Raw genomic sequence first — 25511 nt, 5'->3', positions numbered from 1 at the left:
CCCTCTCTTTGCCTTTCTACTCTTTTTGCTTCCCATCTATAGTTTCAATACTCCACTTGATTTTATTTGTATTGTTACCTCCAGATTAGTCTCATGCCTTTTTTTAAATGTCATTTTAATTTCTCTACTCATCCACAGAGCTCCAGCTTTACTTCTTGTGGAAATAGATACCCTAATCACCTCTTATTTGAACATTATCCATTGTTTTTCCATTGTCTTATCTGCCATTGTTTCTTTCCAGTTTATCTGAGCAAGTTTCCTTTTTGTCTTATTGAAATTTGCCTTTTCCTGGTCAAATACCTTTATCTTTGACTGTTCGCCCTCCTTTTCAATTTTTATATTGAATCTAATTATGTTATGGTTGCTGTTTCGTAGATGTAGCCCTACCCTTACCGTACCTACTTGCCCAACCTAATTTCCTAGGATTATATCCCACACCGCTTCCTTCCTTGTTGGACCAAAATTATACTAGAGAGCAGTGCCGGAAACCTTGTAGCAAACACTTTCTTGACCACTTACACTACATATAACCCCAACTTACCACTAGATAATTAAACTCACTTTTTATTTCAGCCCTGTTGTTTTTGCATTTTTCTTTAATTTTATCTACACAGCTCTTCCTCTATCTGCTGCCCACTGTTTGGCAATCTGTAATAAACTTCCAATAGAATAACAGTTCCCTTCTTATTCTTTATCTCTGACCATATAGATTCAGTTTTTCCACCATCTCCCATGTTATCCAGGACCGTCCAACATTTCACAGGTGCTGCATATCACAGGTTTCAGCTGTCTCTCATACTAAACTAGTTTTCTCTTAAAATTAAAAAAAACAAATACAACTTGGTGATTTAACTCATCAAATATTATTTTAGGCCAAGTGCATTTGAAGGTTAAACTCAACATTCAATTGGCCCTTCACACTCTAGTGGTCCCTCACTGCTCAAGCATGTTTTATTTCAGAAACTGTTCATATATGCTGAACTTTCAGAACATCTAAGAACTTTGCATAACAAAAGGTGGTTTTGTAAAATGGGGACAGTCCTAAAATCTTACTGAAGTGCATACAAATAGAGGGATTGCTTGAGGCACTGGAAACATATATTAACTTCATCCTATTAACTGCATACATGAATGGTTTGGTTAATTGCCTTGTGCCATTTTACTTAGAGAACAGTTTAATCTGTTTGATTTTGCTTGATTTCTCTTTTTTCCTTCTTGTGCAGCATGTGACTCAACTTGTCAGACTTGCTACCATGACAACCCAAAATGCCTGACCTGTCCTGAAGGCAAGGTTATACACAATGGGAAGTGTGCCTCACATTGCCCTGAGGGCTATTACAAAGATGTGGCTAACAGATGTGCAGGTAAGAACTAATACTGGGCTTATGAATGATAGGGCCCACATTTCAACAAGAAAATATATAAATCATTTGTGATATTTGTACAGTTGTCATGAAAAGTACTCTGCAAAAGCAGCTTAGCATTTTACTAGATTGAGCCAACTTATATTTATCTTTCAAGCAGTCTAATTATGGGATATGATATACTTTGTAGTGTCATAGCAGAAAATAGTGCAGGAAAGCATTTAATATCACTGTTAATTTGAGCACTGGAAAATGTTCAAAGGAGAAGCATTTACTGTCCACTAGCTTTCTTAACATGTGATATGCGTTGATAGATGATAATTCCTTCTGTAACCTCGATATGGCATAATTAGAATTAATTGGGTTGGTGAATGGTTTCCTCTAACATTGGAGAAGTATGTATAGAAGTGTGAGAGACAAAGTACAGGAGTTGTTCTTATATAGCGTAATCTGCTATTTCCAGCGTGGGAGGCTGTCTTTAGTTGGAAATCATACTTCTCTTCCTTTGAGGTATTTATGTTTCCTCTTCCCCTTGCTTGGTCTCCAATGCAACACACACCATCCCTGTCTGACAACTGACAAGCCAGCTGCTACCAATCCTCCACCTATAAAGCTCTCTAACTGGCTGTTAGTAGGCTCTATGGATGAGAGCAGGCAAGGGAAACTTTCCTTTGGGCAGGGGCTGGCCTCTACTTGGTATCTCTCCACCGTGGCACAGCTAAGATCAAGAACCAGCCTTTGGGGTTTGAAAGTCCTTTTTTAGTGAAAAATATGGCAATTCCTGTTTTTCTGAGTAATTAATGAGCCGCTAACAAAGTCACATTCCCAGAAGTTGCACGTTTTAGATTTGCTTGATTTTGCTAACAGCTCTTTAGTTGTGGGGGAAAATGGGCACATTCTAGTTTATTTTGTTAAAAAGACAAATTTTATCCCCAGTGTGAGATTTACAGACTCATGCTCACACCTTACCATTCAGTTATCATGGCGCATTGGTTTCCTGGTGCACAATGCCACCTGGAAATCACACTTAGGAATTAAAGTGACTTGCATATGAGGTTTATTTTTATGGTTAACTGTATTTATACATGTTGCATAAACTAAATGATTCAAATTAATTGAGATCATTGACTCAGATTGCCAGTCTGGTCATCAATTTTGATTTTCTATCTTTAAAGTTTCAGTTCCTTATTACTTCATTCTCACATGGCAATATTTGGAGTATTGGTGAGCAGCCTCTGAAGATTTAACCTGATCTAGACTCTGTTCAGATTCTGTGCATCTGTCCCTATGATGGTTGTTTTATTAAAAAAAATCTTAGATCATGTTTTTTTGGAAAATATTGTGCTGATCAAGGTGAGGGATTCATCTTAAGAGATGGTTTAACTTAAACTGGGATCTTGAAGTAAGAGTAAAAAAATTGGCAATGCAGAAGTGAGAAAGAGTTCCGAATAATTATTTTTCCCACGTGTATTGATATATGCATTAGACTCCCATCAAAGGAATTAATGTCATGCTGATTAATGCTTTTAAAAAGAGCCAGTTAAATATCCAGTTAAGAACAGTATTGACTGTTCCACGGTTAACAGAAACAATCTAATACTCTGTGGAACACTATGAGTTCATGTAAATGCCATCTGTGGAGTGCAATTGGTAAAGATAATACCAGTTACCACTCCCCCACAACCCCCCCCCCCCCCCAAAAAAAAAAGACTCAATAAAAAAAATGTAAACGTATGCCCTCTCTTGGAGGAGATATTCCCATCATGTCAGATCCCCCAGCAGGAAGGGCCCCACTTGGATGACATTTCAATGGATATGTCTCTGACTGGCTGTTGCAGAGTTACGTGTGAGTTGGCATCTTTCCAGCTCCTGGACACTGAGCTCAGTACTCAAATCAAAAGCTCAGTACAAAAGCTTAATTTGGCAATTTGTTAGCAAAGACTTCAAAATAAAAGGCAGCATTTGGACCATGCTCTCACATGCTGCCCTGTGAAATGGTAGGACACTGGTCTTGGGAGTTTAATCATTCAGCCACAAGACATAGAATTTGCAGGTGCAACTTTTATGTTTGTGTGATGTCTATACTATATCTTATGATGACTAAAAATACTGAACATAACTTCACAGGTAAGTAGGACTAAGGGGAACTACAGTACTTAGTCATAGGTTGCCATTAGAAATTCATGTTTATGCAATTATAATTTTTTCAAATATTCATATTTATATGCCTCTTTGTGGAGCCCTGCATATTAATTCCATTTTATATTATTTTAATATTTGTTATTTTGTTCAGCAAAAAAGTGGAGCAGCCATGTTACAGCAAGGAGGATCCTCCTTAAACGCATCCAGTGTATAACACTTGTGGCAGTGGGATACAAACATAACTTCTTGTTTCAACTTCATCTGGCTATTTGTTAGAAAATGTTCACCAAAAGCTTCAAATTAAAAGGCAGCACTTGGACAGTGTTCCAACATGCTGCGCTGTGGAGTGGTAGGACTCAGGCCTTGATTCCTCTGATAGCAAATTCCCAATGTTGGATGTGCAAGGATAAAGTTACTGACCCCATTCTCTCAATGGGGAGCTGCGCTCAAAGAAAGCACAGGGCAGAAAATCGGTGCTATTGTGTTGTATGTATGTTGTATGAACAATAAAGTTAAGGGATAATTGGGAACGTGTTATGGTTTCAAAAAATTGAAAGTAAATGGAAAGCAATAATTCAGTATCCGTTTAAACTATACAATTATCCATAGTCAACTACACCTAACAGATGGGTTGTGGTAAAGAACCCTTAATGATTTAATCAAGGTGTGGTAGCCAAGTGATTATGGTACTGGGTTAGCAACCCAGAGGTTTGTGAGTTAAAATCCTACCATGACCAATTGTGAAATTGAATTCAATAAATCTGGTAATTTGTGGACTGGCACCAGATAAAATGACTATGAAAGCTGCTGGATTGTCATAAAAACCCAACTGGTTCACCTACCACCCTGATCTGGCTTACATGTGACTCCAGTCCCACACTACATGGTTTGACTCTTAATACCCTTGGCAACTAGGGATGGGCAATAAATACCACCTTGCCAGTGCTGCCCATATCCCCCCAAAAATATTTAAAAACAAATCTTGCAAGTAGATAGTCACTTACTATAGCTTTTTAACACAATAAATGATTGAGTAATGTAATTTTTTTCAGTGCATTACATTTATGAATTATTCTTTAACTTTACTATTCATTTACATTATGTATTGTTTAGTGAGATGTTAAGTAGTAAAAATCAAATCACAAAAGCAACTTTGAGGGACAGAGTGGACACTGACCTTTCATTTCTTTTCAACGTAGATTTGATTCCTGCCCAGACTATTGGTTTAAAGTGCAGATTTCCTGTCACTAAGTCTGGGTAGATGCAATCTATTTCTTAAGTGTGTACGTGGCCACCACCATCTTGCTGTGTTATGGACTGGTAGGATTGATTGCTGCAGTCAGTCTTTGAATGCCATGTTTCTGATCTCAGCTGGGTGGTTAGGCTTTACTGAGAAGAGGCGAGGCCCTTTACCACATGGAAAGAGAACTGAAAGGCAAATGAACCTGAAGTATTCCATGCATTTCTTAGCAACCAGTTACAGAGCGGCATTCGGAGAAGCCTGGGAGTAGGTCACTTGCCTGTGCTCACTACTGAGGAACAGTGCCCAACAAGAAAAAGGGGAGCAAGATAATTTTAAATGGAGGGTTGGGGCAGATTATGATTTGATATTAGATTGCAAAGCATTGTGAGGCTTAGGGTAAACCCACTTGTGTTATTTTCATAAAACTTTTGACCTCATGTTGCCCTTACCAAGAGTGTAGAAGCTATGAGATTATATTGTCACATCTTGGATTTTACCAGAATATGTGCTCCTTCTCCAAGATATGTATGTATGAAAGACTCATTGAACCTTTCTTGAAAGAAGAGTACAGCATAATTGGGAACCATCACCATCCTATTCGATATCTGTATCAATAATATGTTGGGTGGCATTGTATGGAGCACCCTTGGTCTATCTGTTTAGGTATTTCTGAAAGTATTGCAGCATTCCTTTTTATAGATAATATTGTGTTGTTGGCAGATCCCACCTGGAGATCTAAGGATACATTTTCTGATTTTGCACTTCTGGCATGGAGCTTACCCATCCACGCTACTGTTAGTAATTAATCAGCAAACCTGGCTTATCAATGGTTACTGTAGTGTAGCGGTCATGTTACTGGACTGAGTTCAAATCCCAACATGGCAGTTTTAGAATTTGAATTCAGTTTCAAAAATCTGGAAATAAAAAACTGGTATCATTTTATAAAAAAAGTGACTATGTAGCTATCAGATTACCCTAAAAACCCAACTAGTTCATTACTGTCTGATCTATATGTGACTCCAGTCCCACACCAATATGGTTGACTCTTAACTTCCCTATGAAATGGCCTCGTAAGTCACTCTGTTGTATCAAACCACTACCGAGCATACCACATGGATTCGAGTAGGTGGCCCAACACCACCTCATTAGGGCAACTAAGGACAGGCATGCCAGCAATACCCACATCCTGAGAATGAAAAAAGAAAAATGGAACCTAGAGGAGTAGACCTCTCACAAGGGGCTGGGATTCTTCTCCCTCAGCTCCAGATAACCCTCCGAGAAATTGCCATAATGGATAGGGTGGTCCAAGCTGGACAAGCAGCAGATAAATGAACAATACTAGTAAACTGTGCAGTTGTAGCTGGTTCAGCTTCAGCAGCATCCCTAAGTTTTGGCTGTTGCCAACTTTGCTGAAGCTCTCAGGGTATGGGTAGGTGGGCTGTGTCCCTGTGAGCAGAAAGTGTGCTTTCTACCAGGCAAAGAGAAACATTACCTCTGTAGATTTTCGTGTATTAAATATCTAGCTGACCAAAAAAAGATCACAACAGTACAAAATGTTTCCTTTCCCTTCCTTTTGGGAATTTGTGCTATAAAAATGATAGATTCTGATCATCCTTTTTATATCTATATAAAAGTATACATGGAACATTAACCCATGTCCCCGGAGTTCAAGGCTGAGTTAGATAGATTTTTGGACTCTAGGAGAATCAAAGGATATGGGGATCGGGTGGGAAAGTGGAGTTGAGGTCGAAGATCAGCCATGATCTTGTTGAATGGTGGAGCAGGCTCGAGGGCCCATATGGCCTACTCCTGCTCCTATTTCTTTTGTCTTATGTTCTTATGAGTACTCATTGTTACCTTGTGCAAATTATGTAAATTCTTGATGACCTTTTAAATCTCTAAAGTGACTTAAGTTGAGAGTTTTAGAAATTGTTAAAGGGGATGTTGTTCTGGGAAAAGTAGTTTCAAAGAAAAGTATTGCCTGCAGAAAGATCACATAAAAATGGCTTAATATTTGTGCTTCTTTGGCTGAGCTATTCCTAAGTGTCTTAGCCCTAAAGCTGCTTCCCTGTCCTTGTTGGATATTCCAGTCTGGAAACATTTGCTGAGATGGGATTCTAAAAATTATAAGAACATAAGAAATAGGAACTGGAGTAGGCCAGAAGCCCTCTCGAGCCTGCTCCGCCATTCAATCAGATCATGGCTGATCTTCGACCTCAATTCCACTTTCCTGCCCGATCCCCATATCTCTTGATTCCCCTAGAGTCCCCTCCTTTGTTGTTAGCTTTGGGCAGTTCCAGCCCAGCTCTTCGTGGGAATTTGTTTCTGGCATACAACTGTCCACAATCTAGTGCTAAATTGCAGTTTTGGAACGACCCACAAGGATGGCTGAGGTAGGAAGAGGAAATGTTAGACTAGTTCACTCAAGAATGTTTGGAGAATTGCAGCCTTGGTGCGTGGACAAATACACTAAAAATGAAAAAGAACAGGAATGATTGTCACCTGAATGGATGATATTTGGGCGGGTTTACCTGTTTCTGTGCCTGGGCATATTGGATCACCTGATGCAATGATTAGAGGAAAATCGGGCAGGGAGGAATGGCGGCCCAAAGGGAGCCTGTCCATAAAATCGCATGGGCTCTCTTACAGTGTACATGCCCCCCTGCCCAATTTTGCTCTAATCACTGTGTCTAGGTGATCCAATATGCCCAGGTAAAGGAGCAGGGAAACCTGCCCTGTTGATAGCTTTCTCGGTAAGCACAACCCCCCCCCCCCCCCAAAATCTATATTAATATAGTCTGTCAACTTTTTCCATTATACTTTTCTATATCCAAATTTATAATAGAAACTGCTTTGGTAACTTGCCACCCTTATTTACTCTCTTCCCCCATTGGTGAGAGGTTGCAATTGCAGTGTGACAAGTTTACATAAGCAGTTTCCTTTATAAAGGTGTTCACAGAAATTTATAACGGCAAATAAATAAAATAAAGGCAGAATATATGACTTTAATTTGGGGACTAAATTAAGTCTTTGTGCCCTGGTCCTAATATCCTCCAACCTTTAACCCCAGTTCACTGGAAGATTACACTGGGCCTTGTTTCTCCATGTGTAACGCCACAAGAGATTGACTAGTTTCCAAAAAAAAAGTCTTCTGGAAATAAGTTATGAAAACAGTTATACAATTATACCCTATGGGCATGGTTTCCAATGGTGATTTGTGCTGGGTGGTTTATAGGTCTTTGGCCATTTAGCGCACTAACACTAGTGTTCTATCTCTTCTCTGACTGCCGCATATGCTACTTCGGGTGATTGGGACAGTCTCAACCAACCTTGAGCTTTCCATTTCCCTCTGCCCCAGCTCTTTTTAATATCCAGCTGCCCTGCTCTTTTAAAAGGCCTATTTCATTGCACTTTTTAAATTCCTGTCTCCACTGCTATTTTTAAAGTCATGCCTTCCACCCCTGTACCTCCCCCCCTTGCTCCTTTTGCTGTCTTTGAAGTTCTACTCTCCATGCTCTTTTTGAAGGTCTTCAGTGGCTGATTGAGAGACACATTTAGCTCTTTCATCTTCCCCATGCGGCAGTTCCAAATAATGTATGAACTAGAGTGAAAAGAAAACTGTTGAAGCAATGGAAAATGAAAACTAAGAGGAAAAATGAGGGCAAGAGATGAAAGGGAGGGAGAATAAGAATCAAAAGTATTATTAGCCCCCCAATGCTACCCTTTGATTGCCTAAAAAATCTTACTTAAAAAAAATGTGGAAGAGAATTAAGCATTTCATCCTGGGTTCTGACCTGCCACTGCTTTCCTTCATTATTCTTGGTTGATGCTACCATTTAAGGAGCACCATAGAAAGTGGTGAGGATGATGCCTTCGGGGTTCCCATGGAATTGCATGATTTAAGAAAGAAAGAAAGAAAGAACTTGTATTTATATAGAGCCTTTCATGACCTGAGGACTTCCCAAAGTAATGGAGTACTTTTGAAGTGTAGTTCCAGTTAGGATGTAGGAATTTAGATGAGAAAGATGAGTTCATGAAGAGACAACAAAAACAGATGCAACAAAATCCGAGCCATTTTGTCCACACTTGTAACCACTGCAGGAGTCAGGCTTATAGACCCTTCTACACATACCTGGACACGTCAAAGAAGACCTATCTTTGCTGCCTCTGGTTTACAAGAGGAACTGTCACAGAGTTATACCATCTGAAAAACAACATTTGGAACAGGGTGGCTCTTCCTGTGGAAGTAAAGGTTAGCACAGCATGAAGGTTTCATGCTACTGGATCCTTCTAAGCCAAGTCAGGGGACATGCGCAACAGCAGGCATAGTAGAGTGCATATATATATTCAGTGATAAACACTATGGGCTCAATTTTAGGGGGCATTTGCGGGGGCGAAGGTGGGGGGGCTCCGAAAATTGCGGAAATCCCGTTCAGGTTCGGAAACTGGCTCCAACCCATCGACTTCCGAGTTTCCCGGGGACCCACCTGTGTGCGCGCGGGCGACCTGAAACCGGAAGTCCCGCCAGCAATTAAAGCCAGCGGAATGACAGTTAAAGAGCCAAATGTACCTCATTGAGGTACTTAAGGCACTTTACCTGTGACAGATTCAGTGATTGTAACTATTTTTAACTTACCTGGTCGGCTTGCCCACCGCTTCTGATTCACGCAATGGTGAAGGGCCGGATCAGGGAAAAATAAACAAAATAAATTAAATACAAAACCACAGAAGGAAGTTAAAACACAAAATGAACCTACCTTTCACCCTGCTCCGATGACCGATGTCTCCCTCTCCGATCTCCCCCTCTTCACTTCCCCCTCCCCCCCCCCCGATGTCCTCCTGATGTCTCCCTCTTCAACCCCTATCTTCCCCCTCGCCCCTATCTTCCCCCTTCACCCCCTCGATGTTCCCCCTTCACCCCCTCGATGTTCCCCCTTCACCCCCTCGATGTTCCCCCTTCACCCCCTCGATGTTCCCCCTTCACCCCCTCGATGTTCCCCCTTCACCCCCTCGATGTTCCCCCTTCACCCCCTCGATGTTCCCCCTTCACCCCCTCGATGTTCCCCCTTCACCCCCTCGATGTTCCCCCTTCACCCCCTCGATGTTCCCCCTTCACCCCCTCGATGTTCCCCCTTCACCCCCTCGATGTTCCCCCTTCACCCCCTCGATGTTCCCCCTTCACCCCCTCGATGTTCCCCCTTCACCCCCTCGATGTTCCCCCTTCACCCCCTCGATGTTCCCCCTCCCCCCGGATCTTCCACTCTCCCCGACTCCCGATCTTCCATCCCAGTGCCAGATGACATCTCGCTCGCTCTCTTTCTCGCCCCCCCACCCCGCCTCGCGTTGCAGCTCCTGACGGCAGCCAGCTTGGCTGCCGGACGTGAAACCCGGAGAGGACGTTAATCATCAGCAATCACCATGCGATCGTGTCAGAAACGGTAAGTTTTGTTCATGCGGGTTTGCCACGCTCACCTTCACCCCCCTGCTGCCAACCCGTCACCATTGCAAAATTGACCACTATGTTAACAAGGAGCAACATCTTCATCACTTTCCCCATGGAAAGGAGGCAGGCAACCGCTGCACAGCTTGTTGAGCTTTCACCTTGAGCGCAGGGCATCATAGATGGAACCCGGACTCCTTAAATGAATCCCGTAGCTTATACGAACAGAAAAGATTTCCTCTCAATTCAGGTAGTATCTGATCAAATAAATATAATCATACGCATCAGCCAGTCGTGTTGCTGTCATTATGCAGCAGTCCACGATATCTGCATGATTTGAAGAAGAAGAATCACTCAGTGGGTGGCTCTTCAGAGAACATGGCTATGCTCTGCTTCCATTGCTACTAATCCCACTGAGAAGCCCTATAACAGCAGAGGAGCACCTCAGTGCAACTTGAGTATCAGTTTACCGTTCCTCTGAAGTTATCTGCGCCTGCAAGAAGAGTGTGTTGCCCAGCTTTGGGTAATGAAAGTTTGTGTGAAAAAAGGCAGTGTTTATGATGCTTTAAGTGGTACTTTCCAGAGAGTGCAGTAGTTCTCAGCTTAGGTTTGTACACTCTTCATGGGTCCGACAAGAATTGTGTGCAATAGTGTGGGGTTCAAAATCCCTTTAATAAAAGACATTTTGAAGGAAAGGGTTAACTGTGCCCCATTTAAACAAAGACATTTGAAAACCTGCAAACACACTAATGTAGTAAACTGTGTTCTCACAAATTTTGTTTTCCCTCAGTGATGCTTATGGCATTGGAGAAGCATGAATTTTGGTATCGAAGACATTGTACCTTGGATAGCTATCTAGATTATTAAATAATTAAGCCAGATGGATAATATTGAGCTTGGAGGGTTGTCAGGCTTTTAAGATACATAGGCTTTTGGAAACACAAGCTTTTCAACATAGCAGGGGGTAATGCAAGTAAAGGCAACAAGGGCATACATCAAAGGCTTCGGATCGGGAAAGCAGTGATAGGTGTGAAACGGCACGGGCCTCTCATTCCTACCTGGTAATTTGTTCAAAGAACTGGAATTTGTCAAATATTATTGCATCCAGCATATGGTCAAATGGTATAAGGAATGGATTTGAAACCACTGAAGCAATCAAAATTGGAGTCATCAGGACCATTAAGGATGTCTGTGTATAGAAATGAAAGGGGCTATCTTTACATGAAAGGCCGTAAACAAAGATAGTAACGGGCCCTTTTACATTCCATGGTTCGAGTACATGGTCTTTTCTACATCAAAGGGTCTCCAGTCGCATGATCAAAGCCTAAACTGTCAATCTTTGAGGTATGTTAATGATTGAGGCATAACAACAGGGAGCGATTGGACAGAAAGAATGACCCTCCCAATCCTACGTCATCTTGGTAAAAACAATATAAAAAGACGACTTTGAGAGAAGAACAGGCACTACACCACCCGGCAGTCACAAGGAACTGCAGTTGAACAGCAAGCAAGAAGAAGAGGACCTCGAGACACAAGAAGCTGATCACTTCTGAGCTGCCTTGATGAGTAAAATCCTTGGTTTAAAGGTGGTACACATTACATGATTTGCCTGATGTGTGTATGAATTGTTAAGTCATTACATAATAATGTTCTGAATTATTAAGTGAATTACGGGATTTTATAGAGGAAAGTCATATATATGGTTTGATTTTGCTTCATGAATGCTCATATGAATTATAACATCATTAAATGATTACTTTTGATTAACGAAACTACCATGAGTGAGGCTTGACTATTTGTCCTGTTCCAAGAATCACAGGAAATAAGGAATACCCTACATAATTGAAGAGCATGTTTACCTTCACTCTCCTCCTGAGACAAGCAGTCTTCCTCATTTCCGCACAGGTACAAAGGACTTGAGTGACTTCATTGACTCTGTTTGCACCATCCATCTTTGCAGCTGGTAGCTGTGCTTTTACTACAAGAGTGGCCTTCAGCCCCAAATAGGGCCGCCCTCTGGTGCGCCTCTTGCAACAGGATCTTCACCTCATCAGCATCAAAGGGATCAATGCTGTCCATATTTCTCTGCTGTGCCATTGTGAACAATTAGTTCATATTTCTGCATTGCCACAGCTTCCCTTTAATGATCAGCTGCAGCCCTTTAAGAACTTGTGTCTCACCATATTTTATGTCACCAGCCAAGTGTGCAACAGGCCAAGCTCTCGGGGTAGGCTTGTCACATGCCAGTAGTGTGTTCAAATTAGAGGATGGGACTCCCATATAAAATTTTGATATGGCCCACTCTCTGCACTGTCAACACAGGTGAGCCTGCACAATTCACCTGCTCTTCCTCTTTTTTGCCATTTTTACAAAATTGGAGCCATGTTGTAAAAATACACAGCAGGCCTACTTGAAAAGGAGAAATTTGCAGCGCTATGGGGAAACAGCAGACGAGTGGGACTAATTAGATAACTTCTTCAAAGAGCTGGCACAGGCATGATGGACCGAATGACCTTCTTCTGTGCTGTATGATTCTATGTGATCTTGGATTATATAAAATAATTCTCTCATGATGTGATTGACACTGCGCATTTGTGCTTGTGAGTTTTGTGTCCCTATATCATTTGGTAATTCATTAGCTATAATCCATTGCTTCCTGATGTAAATTCTCTGTTTATGTACTTACAGCTGTTCTGTTTCTTTGTTTCAGTTTGCCATGCTTCATGTACAACCTGCACTGGCTCTGCTCCTGTGCATTGTGCTTCTTGTTCCAACCACCTTGCCCTACATAAAGGCCAATGCCTCATCGCCTGTCCTGAGGGATTTTACTCTGAGAATGGAGTATGCCAAGGTATGCAGTATTATTGTACACACTATTGTGAATACAATATGATGCAATGTTATTTTTTGACAGGAGAAGCTGAAGTAAGTCCCATTATAAGACCTGCTCTGGAGTGCTAGTCCCATCATTCTTCAGAATTTTTGTACGTTGCACTTTTAATTGGTTATCTCTGCTAAAACTACTTGGTGCTCAGTTTTGCTGCAGATTCTGTAAACCACTCATTACTGACTTAATGACAGCCCTCATTAACTACGGTGCTCATTATTAATTATAGTAAGTTGAGATGCCTTGCAAGTGGCATCAAAAATCTTAGATGACCACTTCCTGATTGACTCAGGTAATTTGATATTAGAGGGTACAATATTGAATGTGCATGGACTTAAACAACTATTGTGGGAACCGTGTTACCATTTGAGGGATTTGAATTGAAATAGATTTCAAAACCATTTTTCAGTGATCTGCATCATAGATTTTTACAGCTTCAATGGTGAAGTTGAGTACTTTTTGCTTTGAGTAAACTTATAAGCAAAATTGTTTGCAAAATAAAAACAATATGCACCAAATGTTACATACAATGACCCCGAGAGCCAAAAAAAAGGAAAATTGAGTGTTCTGCCATGACTGACCTCTTTAAGGCTGATAGCAATGTTAGGAACATAGGTACAGGAGTAGGCCATTTAGCCCCTCGAGCCTGTTCCGCCATTCAATGAGATTATGGCTGATCTGTGACCTAACTCTATATACCCGCCTTAGCCCCATATCCTTTAATACCTTTGGTTAACAAAAATCTATCAATCTCAGATTTAAAATTAACAATTGAGCAAGCATAAACTGCCGTTTGCAGAAGAGAGTTCCAAACTTCTACCACCCTTTGCCTGTAGATGTGTTTCCTAACTTCATTCTTGAAAGTTCTGGCTCTAATTTTTAGACTATATCCCCATGTCCTAGACTCCCCAACCAGTGGAAATAGTTTCTCTCTATCTACCCTATCAGTTCCCCTTAATATGTTGAAAACTTTGATCAAATCATCCCTTAATCTTCTAAATTCCAGGGGATACAACCCTAGTTTGTGTAATCGCTCCTTGTAATTTAACCCTTGGAGTCCAGGTATCATTCTAGTAAATCTACGCTGCATTCCCTCCAAAACCTATATATCCTTCCTAAGGTGCGGTACCCAGAACTGAACACAGTACTCCAGCTGTAGCCTATGTTATTATTTGGTCCCCAAAAACACTTACGAGGTCAGTGCTTGGCAGCTGAAACTGCAGTGCCTCATAAAATACATTGAGGTGGTTCTAAAGGTTGGAATTAAACTACTTCATTCACAGAAACTGAAATTTGACCTCAGTCTGTTGTTATAAATTGGATAGCCAGGTGGTGAAGGAGAGAATACTAGAACCTGGTCTTCAGTTGCTTTCAAACCTTTATTCACGGAGCTCCACATTACACCCACCACACCCTAGATCAGCACTCTCATAAATGGATACAAGAGAGTTCCCAATTGATACGCAACCTGAATACAATTAACACTAATTGGTATAAATCACATGGATACAATTAATAATTGTTGCTGGGGCATTTGACTGTAATTTTTCGAAGGGAGATTAAGAAGTGTGACACGTGTAATGTTCCTTGATGCCAATTCTGCAACACAAGTTTTCATTGCTGTGATTAATTATGCAGCACTGTCTTCTACCAGATTAATAAATGTTAATCTTGCACTGTGTTAACCTAAAAGCACTTCAATATCTCAGCAACAGATTGTATTAGGAGCTCGGTTTTATAGCATGCAAATATTCAAATTGGAATTTTTAGAATCATGTATGAATATATTTATGAAACATTGCCGCTTTAGTTAGAAGAATATTAATGAGATATGAGTCAGCTAATATCCTTTTCTGACGGTTCTCATTTTCCTTTACAAATCTCAGCTCTCTAAACGATGTACTGATGACAAGTAGCGGTAATAAAAAGAGTCTCAAGTTTAAGTTTATTCAAATTCTAATTTTTGTCGTTGAGCCAAGGCAAACATCAAAATGTTTAAATGGCCAAACATTCCTTATAGATTTCACGATGATGAATAAAATATTTAATAAAATATATTATAATTGTGGAAAAATGAGAGTTCTGTTAATTCTTTAAGAAAAATTGATACATTTTGAAAAGGTTTGCACATAAACTGAATTAATTTATTAATTCCTAACTAAAACAGAATTTCCACAGGTTTGTCTCGCTTTCCTGCCAGAAATACTGTAAACAATTTTACAACACCAAGTTATAGTCCAACAAATTTATTTTAAATTCCACAAGCTTTCGGAGGCTTCCTCCTTCCTCAGGTGAACGGTGTGGAAATGAAATTTTCGAATCCTTCGCATTTGAAAATCACAGAACAATGCCTGGTGATTACTGCCCGTTGGAATTTAAAATAAATTTGTTGGACTATAACTTGGTGTTGTAAAATTGTTTACAATTGTCAACCCCAGTCCATCACCGGCATCTCCACATCCTGCCAGAAATAGAGTGAGAGATCGGTGAAGCCCCAGGGAAATGGCATAAACAGCTGAAAATGGCCATTTACTCCATTTCCGTTGGATCCACAAATCTCCCGCTGAAGTTACAGCAGGAAATCAGGCCAAATCCCATTGAAATTCAGGGCCAGATTGTTTTAGAAACAAAAACAGAAATGCAGGAAACACTCGACCGGCTAGTCAGCCTCTGGGAAGAGAATAGACAATTTACTGTTTCAAGAGTAATCTTTCATCAGAACCAGAGAAAAATTAAAGATCATTTTTAAAAAGGAACAGAACTTGGCAGAGATGGGAACGCATTGTATGTGAATTACAGGTGTAATACCTATCCCCTACCAATCCATAGGAGAATTTGATGAAGCAGCATTGTGTTACCTTTTTAAAAATAATTAAAGTTTAAACATTAGATCCTCATTGTTATTTTATCATCTCCAAGCCTGTAGCCATCCTTGCCGTGCCTGTGTAGGCTCCAAGCAGTCAGACTGTATTAACTGCCTTAAACCAGTGGAAGTCATTCAGATTCATCAGGAGACCCATGGAATATCACATGGAGTGTGTGTGGCTGATTGCAAACCACATTTCTACATGAACAGTGCTAAAGTATGCACAGGTAAGTACATCGCACCAGATAAGGTGCCTTTTAATTGGATTTGAGGAGCATATTGAGGTTTAATACTACCATACTTGATAATACAACATAGAATAGCTGTGCTATTTAGGAAAATTATGTTTTTTGAAACTATGAAGGATGTTACTATTTAGTGACTTCATATACATGCACATGAAGTATCAATGTCAGTAAGTAGCTTCTTGGCACAGGAGGATTTCCTGTTGCCCTTCACGAAAGTTAATGATAGCTTCAAAAAACTGTCTCCACTCTCAAATAACTATCACCCCCTCGACAATTAAAATATATAATTAGTTTTTATGGTCATAAAAAGCCCTTAGTCACGCACATACTTTACTCATTTGTAGCTCTGATGTAACGTAATACATTCTTACTATGTGTCGGTATCTCGGTTAGTGTTAGTTATTGATGAAAGAAAACTAATGGCAGCTGTTGAAAGCTGGCTTCTTTGAACCTTTGCAGGGTCACATACACACAATGAATTGTCTAGTGTAGTCCTACACGAGATTCCACCAGATCCCCTGTGAGAACCAATTTTTCCCCCCAAAAATGGCCTCCCTTAAAGGTCAGATATTTCTATGTTGGACTGATGGTAATTACATAGCTTTGACAGAAAGTTAGAACCAATGCTTTTTTTTAAAAAAAACGAACACTCCACGCAACAAGCATTATTTTTTATATGAATAAACAAAATGTTTTTATTATATACTCACAATATGCTGGTCAAAAGTCAGTATTCATTCTTATTGAAAAACTTAGAGTTTGTACTTAATGCTTTTCTTTGTTTGGTGACTTTTTATTTAGTTACTCTAAAGGCTAGGGCAACGCTAGCAAAATTTCCATATTCCCTCAATTATTTGCCTAATTCTCTCCGTCATCAGTGACAGAACCTTCAGCCATCTATGTTCCTACACTCTGGAACTCCTTCCCTAGACCCTTCACCTTGCTATGTCTCTCCCCATCTTCAAAACGTTCCTTAAAACCTACCTCTTCAAATGTTTTTTTGGCCACCTCCCCTAATCCTGCTCTCTATTCATCACCCCCCTCTTCAAAAAACTCATCCTTGATCCCTCTGTCCTTGCAAACTACCACCCCATCCCCAATCTCACTTTCCGCTCAAAAGTTCTTGAACATGTTGTCGCCTCTCAAATCCATGCCCATCTTTCCCACAACTCCATGTTTGAACTCCTCCAATCAGGTTTCCGCCCCTGCCACAGTACTGAAACGGCCCTTTATCAAAGTCACAAATGACATCCTATGTGACTAAGACCATGGTAAACTATCCCTCCACATCCTTCTCGACCTGTCTGCAGCCTTTGACATGGTTGACCACACCATCCTCCTCCAACACCTTTACTCCGTTGTCCAGCTGGGTGGGACTGCTGTTGCCTGGTTTCATTCCTATCTATCTAGTCATAGTCAGAGGATCACCTGCAATGGCTTCTCTTCCCACTCCCGTTACCTCTGACGTTCCCCAAGGATCTATCCTTGGGCCCCTCCTATTTCTCATCTACACGCTGCCCCTTGGTGACATCATCCGAAAACACATCAGGTTCCACATATACGCTGACGATACCCAGCTCTACCTCGCCACTACCACCACTCTCAACTCCTCCACTGCCTCTGATTTGTCATGCTGCTTGTCCAACATCCAGTATTGGATGAGCAGAAATGAACTCCATTGAAATATTGGGAAGACCAAAATCATTTTCGGTCCCTGCCACAAACTCCGTTCCCCAGCCAACAACTCCATCCCTCTCCCTAGCCACTGTCTGAGGCTGAACCAGACTGTTTGTAAATTTGGTGCCCTATTTGGCTCTGAGATGAACTTCTGACCTCAGATCCTCTCCATCACCAAGACCGCTTACTTCCACCTCTGTAACATCGCCTGTCTCCGCCCCTGCCTCAGCTCATCTGCTGCTGAAATCCTCATCCATGCCGTTCTTACCTCTAGACTTGACTATTCCAATGCTTTCCTGGCCAGCCTCCCATCTTCTGCCCTCTGTAAATTTGAGCTCATCTAAAAATCTGCTGCCCATATCCTAACTCGCACCAAATCTCATTCACCCCTGTGCTCACATTGGCTCCTGGTCTGGCAACTCCTCAATTTTAAAATTCTCATCCTTGTTTTCAAATCTTTTCATTGCCTCACCCGTCCCTATCTCTGTAACCTCCTCCAGCCCTACAACCCTCCGAGATCTCTGTGCTTCACCAATTCTGGCCTCTTGCGCATCCCCATTATCATCGGTCCGCCATTGGTGGCCATGCCTTCAGCTGCTTAGGCCCTAAGCTCTGGAATTCCTTCCCTAAACCTCCCCATCTCTCTACCTTTAAGATGCTCCTTAAAATCTACCTCTTTCACCTGTCCTAATATCTCCTCGTATGGCTCGGTGTCAAATTTTGTTTGATAATGCTCCTGTGAAGCGCCTTGGGACATTTTACTACGTTAAAGGCGCTATATAAATGCAAGTTGTTGATGTTGTTGCTCCATACTCAGAATGCTTTCTGGAGTGGAGCAATAGATCAATCCTCAAACCCATCTGATGTGATGGCTCCCAGTGGAGTCACAGTGGGATAAATGCAGGCCATCCATGTAACCTGTGTCATTGAAGCAGCTCGAGAGAGAAGCGGACACCCAAGCTGTTGGCCTCCATAATGGTGTGAACAACCTCAAAGATCCAGGGTATTTGCTACAGCGTACCATGCATCGCTTTTTGAGAGTTGGAAGGAGTATTTTGAACAGAAAGTACTTTCCTCAGAGTTTCCTCCTTTAATATACAAAAATAGTGTTAGCAAATTATTTTTCAGTTTCATGTTGCTAAATTGCCAGTCACAAATCTTTTACTGTGCCTATGTGTGTGTATGCGTGTGTGTGTCTGAATAGCTTAAAGCATTCATTCTCGCCTTCCAATTATTTAGATATCTGATGTTATAACCTACAGCAAAATAGTGATTGCATGCTTGAACAGCCATTTTGGTTTCCCTTGGGCTGTTCTATTTTATACATTTATAATTCCAGCAGCTCTATCTTTTGTTAGACTAGAAATAGATCAGATTACTAGACAGAAAGCATCTATTTTTTGTGAGGAAGAAGCTGTAAAAAGGATCAAATCCATCAGTGGTAACTGATTGTGATTGTGTTGTCGACAGTGCTATCAAACGGCACTTACTCACCAATAACCTGCTCACCGATGCTCAGTTTGGGTTCTGCCAGGACCACTCGGCTCCAGACCTCATTACAGCCTTGGTCCAAACATGGACAAAAGAGCTGAATTCCAGAGGTGAGGTGAGAGTAACTGCACTTGACATCAAGGCAGCATTTGACCGAGTGTGGCACCAAGGAGCCCTAGTAAAATTGAAGTCAATGGGAATTAGGGGGAAAACTCTCCAGTTGCTGGAGTCGTACCTAGCACAAAGGAAGATGGTAGTGGTTGTTGGTAGTGGTTGTTGGAGGCCAATCATCTCAGCCCCAGGACATTGCTGCAGGAGTTCTTCAGGGCAGTGTCCTAGGCCCAATGATCTTCAGCTGCTTCATCAATGACCTTCCCTACAACATAAGGTCAGAAATGAGGACGTTCGCTGATGATTGCACAGTGTTCAGTTCCATTCTCAACCCCTCAGATAACGAAACAGTCCGTGCCAACATGCAGCAAGACTGGGCTGATAAGTGGCAAGTAACATTCACATCAGACAAGTGGCAGACAATAACCATCTCCAACTAGAGACAGTCTAACCACCTCCCCTTGACATTCAACGGCATTACCATCGCCGAATCCCCCACCAACAACATCCTGGGGGGGTCACCATTGACCAGAAACTTAACTGGACCAGCCACACAAATACTGTGGCTACAAGAGCAGGTCGGAGGCTGGGTATTCTACGGCAAGTGACTCACCTCCTGACTCCCCAAAGCCTTTTCACCATCTACAAGGCACAAGTCAGGAGTGTAATGGAATACTCTCCACTTGCCTGGATGAGTGCAGCTCCAACAACACTCAAGAAGCTTGACACCGTCCAAGACAAAGCAGCCCACTTGATTGGCACCCCATCCACCACCCTAAACATTCACTCTCTCCACCACTGGTGCACCATGACTGCAGTGTGTACCATCCACAGGATGCACTGCGGCAACACGCCAAGGCATCTTCGACAGCACCTCCCAAACCCACGACCCCTACCACCTAGAATGACAAGGGCAGCAGGCACATGGGAACAACGCTATCTGCACGTTCCCCTCCAAGTCACACACCATCCTGACTTGGAAATATATCGCTGTTCCTTCATCGTTGCTGTGTCAAAATCCTGGAACTCCCTAACTCACAGCACTGTGGGAGAACCTTCACCACATGGACTGCAGCGGTTCAAGAAGGCACCTTCTCAAGGGCAATTAGGGATGGGCAATAAATGCTGGCCTTGCCAGCGACGCCCACATCCCATGAACGAATAAAAAAAATTAGTGATACTTTGGATTGTGATATTAAAACAATGCAAGCTTGTTGTTTAATTTATTTATATGTTTGCTGCATTTTAAGATGTACTTTATTGCACCCATTTTAAACTTCCATTGCAACAACAACTTGCAATTATATAGCTCCTTTAACGTAGCAAAATGTCCCAACGTGCTTCTCAGGAGCTTTATCAAACAAAATTTGACACCGAGCCAAGTAAGGAGGTATTAGGACAGGTGACCAAAAGCTTGGTCAAAGCTTGGTTTTAGGAAACGTCTTAAAGGAGGAGAGAGAAATAGAGAAGCAGAGAGGTTTTGGGAGGGAATTCCAGAGCTTAGGGTCTAGGCAGCTGAAGGCACGGCCGGCAATGGTTGAACGATTAAAATCAGGGATGAGCAAGAATTGGAGGAGCGCAGAGATCTTGCAGGGTTGTAGGGCTGGAGGAGGTTAGAGATAGGGAGGGACGAGGTCACGGAGGGATTTGAAAACAAGGATGAGAATTTTAAATTGAGGTGTTCCCAGACCAGGAGCCAATGTTGGTCAGTGAGCACAGGGGTGATGGGAGAACGGGACTTGGTGTGAGTTAGGATACGGGCAACAGAGTTTTGGATCAGCTCAAGTTTATGGAGGGTGGAAGATGGGAAGCCAGCCAGGAGAGCATTGGAATAGTCCAGTATGTAGGTAAGAAAGGCATGGATGAGGGTTTCAGCAACAGATGAGCTGAGGCAGGGGCAGAAACGGGCGATGTTACAGCGGTGGAAGTAGGCAGTCTTGGTGAAGAAGCAGATATGTGGTCGGAAGCTCATCCCAGGGTCAGATAGGATGATAAGGTTGTGAATGGTCTAGTTCTGCCTCAGACAGAACCTCAGGCCTGGGAGAGGGATGGAGTCGGTGGCTAGGGAACGGAGTTTGCGGCAGGACCAAAGACAATGGCTTCCGTCTTCCTAATATTTCGTTGGAGGAAATTTCTGCTCATGGTGGACAAGCACTGTGACAAATGAGAGACAGTGGTGGGGTTGAGGGAGGTGGTTGTGAGGTGGAGCTGGGTGCTGTCAGCATACATGTGGAATCTGACATTATGTTTTTGGATGATGTCGCCGAGGAGCAGCATGTAGATGAGAAATAGGAGGGGGGCAAGGATAGATCCTTGGGGGACTCCAGAGGTAACAGTGCGGGAGTGAGAAGAGAAGCCGTTGCAGGTGATTCTCTGGCGACGACTGGATAGATAAGAATGGAACCAGGTGAATGCAGTCCCACCCAGCTGGATGATAGAGGAAAGGCGTTGGAGGAGGATGGTGTGGTCAACCGTATCAAAGGCTGCAGACAGGTCGAGAAGGATAAGGAGGGATAGTTTACCATGGTCATAGTCACATTAGTCAACTATTTACTTACAGTATGACATTACATGGGTTGTTTTGCTTCAGTTCTTTGTTTTTTTTTAACCCCCTTCAATTTCCTCTCCTAAAGCTATTGATTTATGCAATGTTGGTACCTTACCGTGATGACACAATGCATTCCATGGCCTTTAAATTCTATTTTCACAATAGTCTATGGATCATGATCATGATGAAACACAACATTATTAAACCTGTTACATCCTGACTTAATTGTTTATGAAAGATTAAGTGTTAACAAAATTCCACTGTGTTAATGAAACAAGAAGTTACATTTTATTGACCTGACGACCGTTGCAAATCAAACTCCACCAGGGATACCACAACACGCACACATTCAGAAACACTCTCACATATAAATTAGGGAACCATGCTTGATTGCAGCATGCAGAAGGGAAAGGTTATTTATCATTAGAGATGGAAAAATCCAATTTCTCCATGCATTGGAATAGAAGGAGGTGTTGATTTTCCAGTCAAAACAGTGGTGAATTGTTTGTAAAATGAATGGATCTGAATAAAGTCGAATTACTTTTTGTTACATCTCAGAAAACGTACATTTTTTAAAAAGACATCAAGCCACTTGAAGGGTTACTAAGGAACTAATGGATTGTGGTGTGCTGAATATTAATGACTGTTTTGTGTGTGCCTTCTCTTATCTTTGCATACAGAGTGCCATCCCACCTGCATAAGCTGCACAGGGAGCAGTCCACAGAACTGCACAGCCTGCTCTCCACCGAGAGCCCTCTATGAAAGCAAATGTCTTCATACATGCCCTGAAGGATTCTACAGTCAAGACAATGTTTGTTATTGTACGTCTACTTCTTTCGCAAAGCAAAGTACTTCAGATGGACAATTGCTGCTTTCATGTATCTCTTGTATATTTCATAGCAGTATCCAGTCTTACAGATTATTAGATATGCTTTTGCAGATGATTTAAAATGGTCAGTTCAGGAACGGTGAATCCTGTGATTCACAACAGCCATATTGTTCATTTGGACCAAGTATGAGCTGATCTAGGAGAGTTAGCATGGATTTATGAAGGGTCGGTCACATCTGACTAATCTGGTTGAAATTTTTGATGCGGTCACTAGCATGGTGGTTGGGGGAGTGGCTATGGAGATGTTCTATATGGACTTTTATAAGGCATTTGATAAGGTTCCGCACAAGAAATTGTCAGCAAAAATGAAAGCATGCAGAATTGGAGGTAACCTTGTAACATGGCTTGGTAACTGGTTCGGAGGTGGGAGAGAGAGTAGGGATAAAGGGAACGTTCTCTATTTGGTGGGATGTGATAAATGGTGTTGCCCAGGGATCTGTACTGGGCGCTCAGCTTTTCACCATATATATAAACGACTTGGATGAAGGAATAGAGAGTTGTATATCCAACTTTGCATACTAAGACACTTAAAGTAGAAGGCACAGTAAGTTGTATAGATAGGAGCAGGAAGAAAGGGACATTGGCAGACTAAGTAAGTGTGCAAAATTTTGGCAAATGGAGTTCATGTGAGGAAATGTGAGGTTATCCACTTTGGACCCTAGAAAGACAAATCAGAATATTTTCTTAAAGGCGAGAGACCAAGAACTGCGGTGAAGCAAAGATATTTAGGTGTTCATGTACGCAAATCACTGAGAGCTAGTGCAGAGGTACAGAAAATAATCAAAAGGACTAATGAAATGTTGGCCTTTATCTCAAGAGGATTGGAGTACAGAAGTGAGGAAGTGATGCTTTAGTGGTGCCTAGGTCAAACCCCATCTGGAATACAGCATTCAGTTTTGGGCACTGAACCTCAGGAAAGATATATTTGGCCTTGGAAGGGGTACAGCGCGGATTCACCAGAATGATACCAGTACTTAAAGGGTTAAATTATAAGGTCAGGTTGCATACAATTGGCTTGTATTCACTTGAGTTTTGACGTTGTGGGGTGATCTAATCGAGATGTTTAAAACTATCAAGGGACTCGATAGGGTAGATACAGAAAAATTATTTCCTTTGGTGGGGGAATCCAGAACAAGGGGGCCTAATCTTAAGATTAGAGTTAGGCCATTTAGGAGTGAAATGAGATAGTGCTTTTTCACACAGAGTCGTGGAAATCTGGAACTCTTTTCCACCAAAAGTCTGTGGATGTTGGGCCAATTGAAATTTTCAAGATAGATTTTGTTCGGTAAGGGTATCAAGGGATATGGAGCAAAGGCGGGTAAATGGAGTTGAGGTCCAGATTAGCCATGATTTGATTGAATGGCAGAACAGGCTTGAGAGGCAGAATGGCCTACTGCTGTTCCTATCTTCCTAAGTTCCAACGATGGAAAAGTGCACAGCATGTTGCAGCAGTGAATCACATGGATTAGGAAGCTCCCAGCTTTGAATCACATTGAATTAACTCATCTGAGCTGGGGCAACAGTAAGAGTTCTGCAGCTAGTCTAAGTTTCGCTGGGCGAGGGAGGGTAAAAGCAGTTAGTGCTCTCACACTTGATCACTATTAGATGATGCCTATTGGAAATGCATATGCACACAATGGCAAGGACCAGATTGGATTTAGCTGTTGCAACAATCATTGTCTGGGTTCACTTAAAGAATTGCCATTTGCATGTACCCCAACATAAATCAGCACCTTCACATGATGAGGATTAACTGAAGACAAATTGGATGACCAAAAAAATACAGTAATGTATTCCTGCTTGGAATAAAAGTGAGCACAATACAAACAGAACCTCTGCTGACACAACATGCTGTGCATTTATTCATTGGCTGGGTGTGCACCAAAAAATGTACTAGTTTTTATAGGTTTGTGTTTCAGTGTTTAATTTGTTAATTCATGAACAATAATTAGCACTTTTACTGGAATTCCTGTTGTGTTATCTATTCCACAAACTGGTAAGTAATGCTATTGAATGAAGATAAAGAAAGGCAGCATATCAGAAATAAGGGTCAATCAGATCGAAAGTGCATTTTATTCAAATCTAAACACGTTTAGATTGGTGAAGGGGTTAAATCACAGTCAGAAGGTAAAATTCCTGCTAACTTATATATTTTCAAAATTAGTTAATAATTTAACTATCTTAAATTTTCTCTTCCTTTCTAGCATGTCATCCTTCCTGCAAAGGGTGTGATGGTCCCTCAGACTCCGACTGTACGACATGTCATCCACATGCTACATTGCTGAATGAGCACTGCAGAACCAGCTGCAAAGAGAGGCAGTACCTGAACCAAGTTGGATACTGTGTTGGTAAGTGAACAGTTTAACAGTGCACTATGACTTGAAAAGCATCCATTCATTGCGAAACATAACAGAAACCCATTGTAGACTTTCAGTTCCTCCAGTGCTTTTTTTTTGTTACTGGAGATAAATGCAAAGCAATGTGAAACAGAATCTAACCAAAAATTGTCTGGTTGAAGCCAAGATGTGATTAGCTTTTCCGGTAAGGATTGGTGCAAAAAAAAACTTTCCCACAATGCTTTCAGGACCAGTGTTAGAAATCTGCC

The 25511-nt window shown here is 41.7% G+C and overlaps 1 protein-coding gene across 3 annotated transcripts in view; it reads left to right on the top strand.

Moving 5' to 3' along the window:
* Nucleotides 1-25511, top strand: part of fras1 (Fraser extracellular matrix complex subunit 1) — a 451223-nt gene that overhangs the window by 248704 nt on the left and 177008 nt on the right. For all 3 annotated transcript variants that reach the window (XM_067990719.1, XM_067990709.1, XM_067990729.1), the window contains exons 16-20: nt 1224-1364; nt 12900-13040; nt 15996-16169; nt 22698-22838; nt 25111-25254. In XM_067990719.1, the coding sequence (XP_067846820.1) occupies nt 1224-1364; nt 12900-13040; nt 15996-16169; nt 22698-22838; nt 25111-25254 (741 nt within the window). The remainder of the gene's footprint in view (nt 1-1223; nt 1365-12899; nt 13041-15995; nt 16170-22697; nt 22839-25110; nt 25255-25511) is intronic.

The sequence above is a fragment of the Heptranchias perlo genome, chromosome 1 (assembly GCF_035084215.1).
Source record: "Heptranchias perlo isolate sHepPer1 chromosome 1, sHepPer1.hap1, whole genome shotgun sequence".
In the NCBI taxonomy this organism is placed as follows: Eukaryota; Metazoa; Chordata; class Chondrichthyes; order Hexanchiformes; family Hexanchidae; genus Heptranchias; species Heptranchias perlo.
This window is presented reverse-complemented; position numbering and strand designations above follow the sequence as displayed.